This window comes from Oncorhynchus masou, chromosome 23 (genome assembly GCF_036934945.1).
Source record: "Oncorhynchus masou masou isolate Uvic2021 chromosome 23, UVic_Omas_1.1, whole genome shotgun sequence".
In the NCBI taxonomy this organism is placed as follows: domain Eukaryota; kingdom Metazoa; phylum Chordata; class Actinopteri; order Salmoniformes; family Salmonidae; genus Oncorhynchus; species Oncorhynchus masou.
The window spans coordinates 35,946,248-35,959,762 of NC_088234.1; the positions used below are offsets into that span (position 1 = coordinate 35,946,248).

At 42.0% G+C, this 13,515-nt stretch overlaps 1 protein-coding gene across 1 annotated transcript in view; it reads right to left on the reverse strand.

The window, feature by feature from the left end:
* The window catches only part of cdh23 (cadherin-related 23), a 688,999-nt gene that overhangs the window by 92,872 nt on the left and 582,612 nt on the right, over positions 1-13,515 (reverse strand). Inside the window, exons 39-40 of the mRNA XM_064931960.1 lie at positions 8,877-8,996; positions 8,425-8,605 (exon numbers count right to left, since the gene is read on the reverse strand). Of these exons, the coding sequence (XP_064788032.1) occupies positions 8,425-8,605; positions 8,877-8,996 (301 nt within the window). The remainder of the gene's footprint in view (positions 1-8,424; positions 8,606-8,876; positions 8,997-13,515) is intronic.

A 13,515-nucleotide genomic window follows, 5' to 3' on the forward strand; every position in this document is an offset into this window, starting at 1 on the left:
TTTTATGGAAAGCCAAGTTGAAATCAGCATTAGATGTTGTCGTCCTCATAATAACCGCACGTGGTTTTATTGCAACGGAGTAGCGCAATTGTGATTTAGATCAAAACACTTGGGTGAACTTTTGGAATCATGGATTTAGAATGTTTATTTTAATTCTATAGTTAGAGTATAAATAATAGTGGGATAGCCAGCTAACACAATTTTGCTTAACTTGCTAAGAAAATACAAACTAGCTGTTTGCAGATGTAAGAAACACAAACTAATTTTGTAATTATAGAACGCTTGTGGATTTATATTAAGATCAAAGTGGAAACAACATCGTTGTCATCAACATTGTTGCATGTGCTGCATTGACCATGCACACTGAACGAAAGTGTCTTGTGGGTTGGCGCCCCCCCCTTGGGTTGTGCCGTGGCGGAGATCTTTGTGGGCTATACTCGGCCTTATCTCAAGATGGTAAGTTAGGGGTTGAAGATATCCCTCTAGTGGTGTGGGGCTGTACTTTGGCAAAGTCGGTGGGGTTATATCCTTCCTGTTTGGCCCTGTCCGGGGGTATCATCGGTTGGGGCCACAGTGTCTCCTGACCCCTCCTGTCTCAGCCTCCAGTATTTATGCTGCAGTAGTTATGTGTCGGGGGGCTAGGGTCAGTTTGTTATATCTGGAGTACTTCTCCTGTCTTATCTGGTGTCCTGTGTGAATTTAAGTGTGCTCTCTCTAATTCTCTCTTTCTTTCTCTCTCTCGGAGGACCTGAGCCCTAGGACCATGCCTCAGGATTACCTGGCATGATAACTCCTTGCTGTCCCCAGTCCACCTGGCCGTGCTGCTGCTCCAGTTTCAACTGTTCTGCCTCCGGCTATGGAATCCTAACCTGTTCACCAGACGTGTAACCTGTCCCAGAACTATTATTTGACCATGCTGGTCATTTATGAACATTTGAACATCTTGGCCATGTCCTGTTATAATCTCCACCCAGGAACAGCCAGAAGAGGACTGGCCACCCCTCATAGCCTGGTTCCTCTTTAGGTTACTTCCTAGGTTTTGGCCTTTCTAGGGAGTTTTTCCGAGCCAACGTGCTTCAACACCTGCATTGCTTGCTGTTTGGGGTTTTAGGCTGGGTTTCTGTACAGCACTTTATACAAAGGGCTATATGAATCAATTTGATTTGTGGTCAAGCAACAACAAATGTGCTCTTTGCGTGACAGGGGGTGGGACTTGGTGGGTGTGGAAAGCAGCATGGAGAGACAGAGAGCAGAGAGGAATTAAGTAGCGGAGTAACTATAAAAATGGACATTACACATAGCATATCACATTAAACAAACCAAACATTCAAATATCGTTATTGAAGGTAAAGTAAAAACCCAAGCCGGTCCGTGAATAAATACTGGTATATAGTAAAATACGGTATACTGCCCAGCCCTAGGTCTGAAGTGCATTCAACACATCTTCTCCACTCGTTTGATCTTGCTGTGGCAATAAGCACAAAAGTACTTCCCGATAAGATTCCTCTTTCGGTAACCGAATGCATACGCATAACTGAGCCGTGCTTAAGTCCAATGCTATGCTGGTAAACGGAGCTGCTGATATACAGTGCCTTGCGAAAGTATTCGGCCCCCTTGAACTTTGCGACCTTTTGCCACATTTCAGGCTTCAAACATAAAGATATAAAACTGTATTTTTTTTGTGAAGAATTAACAACAAGTGGGACACAATCATGAAGTGGAACGACATTTATTGGATATTTCAAACTTTTTTAACAAATCAAAAACTGAAAAATTGGGCGTGCAAAATTATTCAGCCCCCTTAAGTTAATACTTTGTAGCGCCACCTTTTGCTGCGATTACAGCTGTAAGTCGCTTGGGGTATGTCTCTATCAGTTTTGCACATCGAGAGACTGACATTTTTTCCCATTCCTTCTTGCAAAACAGCTCGAGCTCAGTGAGGTTAGATGGAGAGCATTTGTGAACAGCAGTTTTCAGTTCTTTCCACAGATTCTTGATTGGATTCAGGTCTGGACTTTGACTTGGCCATTCTAACACCTGGATATGTTTATTTTTGAACCATTCCATTGTAGATTTTGCTTTATGTTTTGGATCATTGTTTTGTTGGAAGACAAATCTCCGTCCCAGTCTCAGGTCTTTTGCAGACTCCATCAGGTTTTCTTCCAGAATGGTCCTGTATTTGGCTCCATCCATCTTCCCATCAATTTTAACCATCTTCCCTGTCCCTGCTGAAGAAAAGCAGGCCCAAACCATGATGCTGCCACCACCATGTTTGACAGTGGGTATGGTGTGTTCAGGGTGATGAGCTGTGTTGCTTTTACGCCAAACATAACGTTTTGCATTGTTGCCAAAAAGTTCAATTTTGGTTTCATCTGACCAGAGCACCTTCTTCCACATGTTTGGTGTGTCTCCCAGGTGGCTTGTGGCAAACTTTAAACGACACTTTTTATGGATATCTTTAAGAAATGGCTTTCTTCTTGCCACTCTTCCATAAAGGCCAGATTTGTGCAATATACGACTGATTGTTGTCCTATGGACAGAGTCTCTCACCTCAGCTGTAGATCTCTGCAGTTCATCCAGAGTGATCATGGGCCTCTTGGCTGCATCTCTGATCAGTCTTCTCCTTGTATAAGCTGAAAGTTTAGAGGGACGGCCAGGTCTTGGTAGATTTGCAGTGGTCTGATACTCCTTCCATTTCAATATTATCGCTTGCACAGTGCTCCTTGGGATGTTTAAAGCTTGGGAAATCTTTTTGTATCCAAATCCGGCTTTAAACTTCTTCACAACAGTATCTCGGACCTGCCTGGTGTGTTCCTTGTTCTTCATGATGCTCTCTTTGCTTTTATCGGACCTCTGAGACTATCACAGTGCAGGTGCATTTATACGGAGACTTGATTACACACAGGTGGATTGTATTTATCATCATTAGTCATTTAGGTCAACATTGGATCATTCAGAGATCCTCACTGAACGTCTGGAGAGAGTTTGCTGCACTGAAAGTAAAGGGGCTGAATAATTTTGCACACCCAATTTTTCAGTTTTTGATTTGTTAAAAAAGTTTGAAATATCCAATAAATGTCGTTCTACTTCATGATTGTGTCCCACTTGTTGTTGATTCTTCACAAAAAAATACAGTTTTATATCTTTATGTTTGAAGCCTGAAATGTGGCAAAAGGTCGCAAAGTTCAATGGGGCCGAAGGCACTGTATCCTTGTTTATCTGCTTACTAAAGTCTTTTCTTATTTCTTCAACCCTTCTTATTATGGTTGTCTGATAGTTGTAGTCCTTTCATTTGCTTTAGAAAATCATCTTCGTTACTGAAGTCAGTATACATACTTTCCGCTGAAGACGACAAGCAATCTTTCACTGAGTCGGCGTCGATAAAGGCCATCTTATGCCTAGCCAAGATACATGCAATCTCAAATGCTGTCTCTGTCAGTTTCTCTGCAGAAGAGGTCGTTCTGTCCATCAGCGGTTGCTGTCCTTTCAGCAAAGCAGTTAGTTGTTGAATGCCATTTTTTTGTAGACCCCTGCCAGGTGGGAATTTCTCTTTGTATGTGTAGTATTGAAATGCTGTTCTAAATTACCATTTTTAAAACCTGCGCACGTCTTCTTGACAATTAAACAAAGTGGGTTTTGTGCCATGAAGTACAAAGAACAATTCTGTTCCATTTTTCTTGAAACATACGATTTATCTTTCAACAGCCGTACCTTTGTCTTTTTGCTAGCTTGTCCCTCATCTGTGTGCGAGGCTCTACTAATAGCTTCCTCATCCTCATTATTTGTAGTGGCAGTTTGCTCATTATTATGTTTTTGCTTGTCCTTGACTACGACAAATCGATCCATTTTAAATGTTGGATTCGGCCAAGGATAGTGATAAATATTTACTTTGATGTGGCCCAAAAAATGTTCAGTAGAGTGGACTAACTGCTGCTTCTCTCGGCCCTCCACCTCTCGCCTCCATCGCTAGCCTAGTTTAAAGCGAAGCAACAGTTTACTCGACTGCACATGCAGCTGCACATGCACATGCAGCAGCTCAACATCTTATATAATGCCACATACTGGGTGAGTGAAATAGTGCAGTTTGTGTAATTTGAATGCTCGGAAATTATTGGACATTTTGCTGTATTTGGTAGTCTGTACCGCGAGCTGCCAATCAATGCAATCCGTGCAATGAATATGCCTGGCCTAGCCTATAGAAAGCTGATGGGATCCTCCTATTTTTAAAAGAGGCCATCAAAATGATGTTCTCATACAATTGCATAGCATAACCTATTAAAATGTTGCGCAACATGGGCTTATAGGAACTCTTATTTCATTCCATGCATCAACCAGCTATGGGGAGCTGGCTCTCGCTGCAAAACAGGCGAACCTATTCCGCTAAAACTCTGAAAATCAGGGCTCTTATTAAGTGTTTGATTTGATTTTCGATTGTATTGACGTTCGAGTGGTTAGAGGGTCATTATAAACCGGGTGGTTCAAGATCTGAATGCTGATTTGATGAAAGCCGTGGAAGATCAGACAGTACACCACGGGTGTGGCCAAAAATGACTTTTTACTGTTCTAATTATGTTGGTAACCAGTTTATAATACCAATAAGGCACCTCGGGTTTTGTGGTACATGGCCAATATACCAGGCACTCCGCGTTGCGTTGTGCATAAGAACAGCCATTATCCCTGGTATATTGGCCATATACCACACGACCTCGTGCCTTATTGCTTGAATAGAGTGCTTGAGTACCAGGCCGTTGGCAAGTTTGATAGGTTACTAATTACCATCAGGGGCATCAGAGCACAGTTTGAGAAGTCTACAGTTGTGGCCAAAAGTTTTGAGAATGACACACATATTAATTTTCACAAAGTTTGCTGCTTCAGTGTCTTTAGATATTTTTGTCAGATGTTACTATGGAATACTGAAGTATAATTACAAGCATTTCATAAGTGTCAAAGGCTTTTATTGACAATTACATGAAGTTGATGCAAAGAGTCAATATTTGCAGTGTTGAACCTTCTGTTTCAAGACCTTTGCAATCCACCCTGGCATGCTGTCAATTAATTTCTGGGCCACATCCTGACGGATGGCAGCCCATTCTTGCATAATCAATGCTTGGAGTTTATCAGAATTTGTTGGTTTTTGTTTGTCTACACGCCTCTTGAGGATTGACCACAAGTTCTCAATGGGATTAAGGTCTGGGGAGTCTCCTGGCCATGGACCCAAAATATCGATGTTTTGTTCACCGAGCCACTTAGTTGTCACTTTTGCCTTATGGCAAGGTGCTCCATCATGCTGGAAAATGCATTGTTCGTCACCAAACTGTTCCTGGATGGTTGGGAGAAGTTGCTCTCGGAGGATGTGTTGGTACCATTCTTTATTCATGGCTGTGTTCTTAGGCAAAATTGAGTGAGCCACTCCCTTGGCTGAGAAGCAACCCCACACATGAATGGTCTCAGGATGCTTTACTGTAGGCATGACACAGAACTGATGGTAGCGATCACCTTGCCTTCTCCGGACAAGCTTTTTTCCGGATGCCCCAAACATTCAGACAGGGGATTCATCAGAGAAAATGACTTTACCCCAGTCCTCAGCAGTCCAATCCCTGTACCTTTTTCAGAATATCAGTCTGTCCCTGATGTTTATCCAGGAGAGAAGTGGCTTCTTTGCTGCCCTTCTTGACACCAGGCCATCCTCCAAAAGTCTTCGCCTCACTGTGCGTGCAGATAGACTCACACCTGCCTGCTGCCATTCCTGAGCAAGCTCTGCACTGATGGTGCCCCAATCCCGCAGCTGAATCAACTTTAGGGGACGGTCCTGGCGCTTGCTGGACTTTCTTGGGAGCCCGAAGCCTTCATGACAACAATTGAACCGCTCTCCTTGAAGTTCTTGATGATCCGATAAATGGTTGATTTAGGTGCAATCTTACTGGCAGCAATATCCTTGCCTGTGAAGCCCTTTTTGTGCAAAGCAATGATGATGCACGTGTTTCCTTGCAGGTAACCATGTTTGACAGAGGAAGAACAATGATTCCAAGCACCACCCTCCTTTGAAGCGTCCAGTCTGTTATTCGAACTCAATCAGCATGACAGAGTGAACTCCAGCCTTGTCCTCGTCAACACTCACACCTGTGTTAACCTCTTTTGGGTAGGGGGCAGTATTTTGACGTTCGGATGAAAAGTGTGCCCAAAGTAAACTGCCTGTTACTCAGGCCCAGAAGCTAGGATATGCATATAATTTAGATTTGGATAGAAAACACTCCAAAGTTTCTAAAACTGTTAAAATAATGTCTGAGTATAACAGAACTGATATGGCAGGCGAAACCCCGAGAACAAACTATCCCCCCCCAAAGAAATTCAGTTTAACACTGTATTCAATGGCTGTCACTTTAATTATAAGGCTAAATCCTCACAGGTTGCAGTTCCTAGGGCTTCCACTAGATTCAACAGTCTTTAGAAAGAGTTTCAGGCTTGTTTTTCGGAAAAATTAGCCAGAAATTGTAGTTTTTTCTAGGTGGCTCCCATTTTGGCTGTCGTGTTTTCAAGCACGTGGAAGGGAGTGCGTTCTTTGGTATTTTTCTGCGGTAAAGACAATAACGATTCTCCGTCTTAAATTGTATTGTTTATTTATGTTTTAGGGTACCTATGTTTGATTATAAATGTTGTTTGATATGTTTGGAAAAGTTTATTACTAAAGTTTAGGATTAATTTTGATGGAGGGAAACTGGGTGGATTATTGACAGAAGCGTGCCAGCTAAACTGAGTTTTTATGGATATAATGAAGGACATTATGAAACAAAAGGACCATTTGTGATGTATCTGGGACCTTTTGGAGTGCCAACAGAAGAAGATCATCAAAGATAAGGCATTTATATATCGCTATTTCTGACTTTCGTGGCTCACCTGCCTGGATGAAATATGTTTTTCACGCTTTTGTAAACAGGGCACTGTCCTCAGATAATCGCATGGTGTGCTTTCGCCATAAAGCCTGTTTTAAATCTGACACAGCAGCTGGATTAACAAAAAGTTAAGCTTTGTTTGAGGTATTACACTTGTGATTTTATGAAAGTTAAATATTTATAATTCTGTAGTTTGAATTTCGCGCTCTGCAATTTCAACGGATGTTGGCCAGGTGGGACGTTACCGTTAACCTCTTGATACTCCCCATCCCGGATCCGGGATCGTGAATAAAGCCTCAGGCTCATTAGCATAACGCAACGTTAACGATTTCTGAAAATCACAAATAAAATGAAAATAATGCGCCTGCTCTCAAGCTTAGCCTTTTCTTAACAACACTGTCATCTCAGATTTTCAAAATATGCTTTTGAACCATAGCAAATCAAGCATTTGTGTAAGAGTATTGCAAGCTAGCTTAGCATTTTGCGTAGCATTTAGCATGCAACATTTTCACAAAAACCAGATAACCAAATAAATAAAATCATTTACCTTTGAAGAGCTTCAGATGTTTTCAATGAGGAGACTCTCAGTTACATAGCAAATGTTCAGTTTTTCCTGAAAGAATCTTTGTGTAGGAGAAATCGCTCCGTTTTGTACATCACATTTGGCTACCGAAAAACGAACCGAAAATTCAGTCACCAAAACGTCAAACTTTTTCCGAATTAACTCCATAATATCGACCGAAACATGGCAAACGTTGTTTAGAATCAATCCTCAAGGTGTTTTTTCACATATCTCTTCATTGATATGCAGTTCGTGGAAGCCTGCTTTCCCCTCAGAATCGAATGGAAAAATACCAGCAGCTGAAAATGACGCACCAATTTCGACGGAGGACACCGGGCGGACACCTGGAAAATGTAGTCTCTTATGGTCAATCTTCCAATGATATGCCTACAAATACGTCACAATGCTGCAGACACCTTGGGGAAACGACAGAAAGGGCAGGCTCATTCCAATCGCATTCACAGCCATATAAGGAGACAATGGAAAACGGAGCCTCAAAAATCCTGGTTGCCGTTTCATCTTGGTTTTGCCTGTAGCTCCCGTTCTAGGGCACCCACAGACAATATCTTTGCAGTTCTGGAAAATTCAGAGTGTTTTCTTTCCAAAGCTAAGAGAATCACTGACATGATGTCAGCTGGTCCTTTTGTGGCCGAGCTGAAATGCAGTGGAAATGTTTTTGGGGGATTCAGTTAATTTGCACGGCAAAGAGGGACTTCGCAATTAATTGCAATTCATCTGATCACTCTTCATAACATTCTGGAGTATTTGCAAATTGCCATCATACAAACTGAGGCAGCAGACTTTGTGAAAATTAATATTTGTGTCATTCTCAAAACTTTTGGCTACGACTGTAGTTGCCACGACTCAAAGGTCACATGCAATTTGACTGTGGGTCATGACTCATGACTGCTGGTGTGGCGGTAATACGTCACCGTAACAGCCCTAACCCCAACCCACACACATCCTACTCACTCTGGGGGTCTCCGGCAGTGATGCTGTACTCCACTTTGCCGTTGAGTCCAGAGTCTTGGTCAGTGGCTTTGAGGGTCCAGACCCGGGGCCCCGGCTGGCCCTCTGTTATCTTAAATGGCCCCTCATAGACCTTGGGGAAGGTGGGGGTCACATCGTTCACATCCAGGACATTCACCAACACCTGGAAAAGACCAGTAGAAACAACTTGTTCAGAGATCTGTATGGCCTATATGTATATTTATGTGATTAAAGGAATAGTTCACTTTTTGTAGAAAAAAATGTGGGTCATTAATTTTAATGAACAAAAACTCCTGCAAATATCACAGATTGCAACTTTAATATGATGTGTACAAACTACATTAAAAACAATGCCTTGATAAACATGATGTGTATAAAGAGTGAAGTGTGTAGGTGTGTGAGTGTGTGTTTCTGTGTTCTGTCATTGTCATCACCGTAGTGCTGGATGTCAGGCGGAGGGCATGGATGGGACACTGGTCTGTTGCTGTGACGACAAGTGCATAGTGTCCATTGCTGATCTCAAAGTCCAGCTCCTTCACTGCAACAATCTTTCCCTGGACACACACCCATGCACAAAAAGACAACTACTTTAACACTCAACGCTATTCAAAATATTGTACGGTCAGTGTGTTCACAAACTACACACAGTACCAAACCTTGGATCAAATTCTTACTGAAATATTTTAAATACTTTGAGTGTTTGCCTGCCTGGAGTGCAGGGTTTTCACTTCTGCAACAATTATTTTGGTTTCATTGAGTCAGGCAAGCTAAACTATCTGAAAAGCTTACAAATAGTGTTTGGATCAAGGTCTGCACAGTAAATTAGGTATCAGTCTAAATAAAAGAGCAATTTTAGTTTTAGAAGTGGTGGGGACATAATGATATATATACAGTACCAGTCAAAAGTTTGGACACACCTACTCATTCAAGGGTTTTTCTATATTTAAAAAAAACTTTTTTCTACATTGTAGAATAATAGTGAAGACATGAAAACTACAAAATTACACATGAAGTAATCTAAAAGTGTTAAACTAATCAAAATAGATTTTAGATTCTTCAAAGTAGCCACCCTTTGCCTTGATGACAGCTTTGCACTCTTGGCATTCTCTCAACCCGCTTCACTTGGAATGCTTTTACAACAGTCTTGAAGGAGAGCCCACTTATGATGAGCAGATTTCCATCGGTCTAATGTCCATAGCTCGTGTTTCTTGGCCCAAGCAACTCTCTTCTTATGATTGGTGTCCTTTAGTAGTGGTTTCTTTGCGGCAATTCAACCACGAAGGCTTGATTCACAGTCTCATCTGAACAGTTGAGATGTGTCTGTTACTTGAACTCTGTGAAGCATTTACTTAGGCTGCAATTTCTGAGGCTGGTAACTCTAATAAACATATCCTCTGCAGCCGAGGTAACTCTGGGTCTTCCTTTCCTGTGGCAATTCTCAGGAGAGCCAGTTTCACCATAGCGCACTTGAAGAAACTTTGAAAGTTCTTGAAATGTTACATATTGACTGACCTTCATGTCTTAAAGTAATGATGGACTGTCATTTCTCTTTGTTTATTTGAGCTGTTCTTGCCATAATATGAACTTGGTCTTTTACCAAAATAGGGCTATATTCTGTATACAACACAACTGATTAGCTCAGAAACATCAGCAAAATAAATTCAACAAATTAACTTTAAACTAGGCACATCAGTTAATTGAAATGCATTCCAGGTGACTAACTCATGAAGCTGGTTGAGAGAATGCCAAAAGTGTGCAAAGCTGTCATCAAGGCAAAGGGTGGTTACTTTGAAGAATCTCAAATTTAAAATATATTTTGTTTTGTTTAACACTTTTTGGGTTACTACATGATTCAATAGGTGTTATTTCATAGTTTTGATGTCTTTTGTACAACGTAGAAAATAGTAAACATAAAGAAATACCCTGGAATAAGTAGATGCGTCTAATCTTTTGACTGGTACTGTATATATTTTTTAAAATATATTTTCCTTTATTATTTTCTCCTAACCATACAATCCCTTCCATAATGGAGTAAATTAATCGACAACAACAACAATTACAATAGTTATCTCTTGTTTGTATTTAGTCGCATCTTTCAGCTCCACTCATCCCCTCCCATCTGTCTCTGAACACCAAGTTTTGATTTCTATTTGCCATATATTTTAAACTGTGCTGTGATGTTTCACAAAGTTTCTACATATTGTAAATTAAAAATATATATTTTTTGCTAAAAGTATTATTATATAATTGATCGATTGACTATGACTTTTTAAATCACCCAGCAGTGCAATTTGCAGAGGGGGACATAACTTGGCAGGGGGTCTGGGGCCCTCCATTTTGGGGGCATCTAAACAAAAGCACATTTCCTGCATTTCTACACAATTTATTATGACCCATGGCCCAACACAAAAAGTACAGAGCATTCGGAAAGTATTCAGACTCCCCTTTTCCATATTTTGTTACGTAACATTCTAAAATTGATTAAATCAATATTTTTACTCATAAATCTACACACAATAACACAAAATGACAAATCCTACATGACTGAGCAAAAAACAAGCCATGAGGTCGAAGGAATTGTCCGTAGAGCTCCGAGACAGGACTGTGTCCAGGCACTGATTTGGGGAAGGGTACCAGAAAATGTCTGTAGCAATGAAGGTCCCCAACAACACAGTGGCCTCCATCATTCTTAAATGGAAGAAGTCTGGAACCACCCAGACTCTTCCTAGAGCTGGCCACCCGGCCAAACTGAACAATCGGGGGAGAAGGGCCTTGGTCAGGGAGGTGCCCAAGAACCCGATGGTCACACTGACAGAGCTCCAGAGTTCCTCTGTGGAGTTGGGAGGACCTTCCAGAAGTACAACCATCTCTACAGCACTCCACCAATCAGGCCTTTATGTTATAGTGGCAAGACAGAAGCCACTCCTCAGTAAAATTAACATGACAGCCCGCTTGGCCCCTACAGGACACTCAGACCATGAAAAACAAGATTATTTGCTATGATGAAACCAAGATTGAACTATTCAGGCAGAAACCCAAGCATCACGTCTGGAGGAAACATGGCACCATCCCTATGGTGAAGCATGGTGGTGGCAGCAAAGTACAGAGAGATCCTTGATGAAAACCTGCTCCAGAGCGCTCATGACCTCAGACTATGGTGAAGGTTCAACTTCCAACAGGACAATGACCCGAAGCACACTGCCAACACAATGCAGAAGTGGCTTTCTGAATATCCTTGAGTGGCCCAGCCAGACTTGAACCTGATCGAGCATCTCTGGAGAGACCTACAAATAGCTGTGCAGCGACTCTCCCCATCCAACCTGACAGAGATTGAGAGGATCTGCAGAGAAGAATGGGAGGAACTCCACAAATACAGGTGTGCCAAGCTTGTAGCGTCATACCCAAGAAGACTCGAGGCTGTATTCGCTGCTAAAGGTGCTTCAACAAAGTACTGATTAAAGGGTCTGAATACTTATGTAAATCTTTTTTATTTTTAATACATTTTCTAAAATGTCTAAAATCCGGTTTTTGCATTTTCATAATGGGGAATTGTGTGTAGATTGATGAAGAAGAAAAAACGATTTAATGAATTTTAGAATAAGGCTATAACGTAACACAACGTGGAAAAAGTCAAGGGGTCTGAATACTTTCCGAATGTTTAAGTGTTTGAAAAGACTTTAACTAGATACAAGATCTTTCAATCATCAATATTGTGTTGGACCTTTAACAAATAGTCTAACAAATGAACAACTCTTACAAATACAGTACAAAGACAAACTTTGATTTTCTTTAAGACATGCTCTATATGCAAACTGGAAACTTATTGTAGCTTGGGATTTTGACAAAGCAAATTTGAGGACAAGGCTGCTGAAGATCAACATATCGACTGTACTACTCACGCTGCTAAATATCAACCACTGCTTTTCAAACATCCAGAATGCTTACAAGGCCCTCCCCGCCCTCCTTTCGGCAAATCTGACCCACGACTCCATCTTGCTCTACCCTTCCTATAGCCAGACACTCAAACAGGAAGTACCCGTAATAAGAGCTATTCAACGCTGGTCTGACCAATCGGAATCCACACTTCAGGATTGTTTTGATCAAGTGGACTGGGATATGTTTTGAGTAGCTTGCGAAAAAAGGCTAGACGCATACATGGATACAGTGACTGAGTTTATAAGGAAGTGTATAGAAGATGTAATAGCCACTGTGACGATTAAAACCTACCCTAACCAGAAACCGTGGATAGATTGTATCATTAACGTAAAACTGAAAGTGCAAACCAACACATTTAAACATGGCAAGGTGGATAATGCTTTGAGGATAACACAGTGACACCGACACGGCCCGCGACCAAGGACTGTGGGCACTCCTTCTCCGTGGCCGACATGAGTAATACATTCAAATGTGTTAACCCTCGCAAGGCTGCTGGCCCAGACGGTATCCCTAGCCGCGTCCTCAGAGCATGCGCAGACCAGCTGACTGGTGTGTTTACGGGCATTTTCAATCTCTCCCTATCTCAGTCTGCTGTCCCCACATGCTTTAAGATGGCCACCATTGTTCCTGTACCCAAGAAGGCAAAGGTAGATTAACTTAATGACTATCGCCCCGTAGCACTCACCTCTGTCATCATGAAGTGCTTTGAGAGACTAGTCAAGGGTCATATAACCTCTACCTTACCTGCCACCCTAGACCCACTTCATAATTCTTACCGACACCAATAGATCCACAGACGACGCAATCGCCATCACTCTGCACACTGCCCTATCCCATCTGGACAAGAGCAATACCCATGTAAGAATGCTGTTTATTGAATATAGCTCAGCACTCAACATCATAGAACCCTCCAAGCTCATCATTAAGCTCGAGGCCCTGGTCTGAACCTCGCCCTGTGCAACTGGGTCCTGGACTTCCTGACGGGTCGCCCCCAGGTGGTGAACGTAGGAAACATCACCTCCACTCCACTGATCCTCAACATTGGGGCCCCACAAGGGTGCATGCTTAGCCCCCTCCTGTACTCCCTGTTCACCCATGACTGCTCGGCCAAGCACGCCTCCAACTCAATCATCAAGT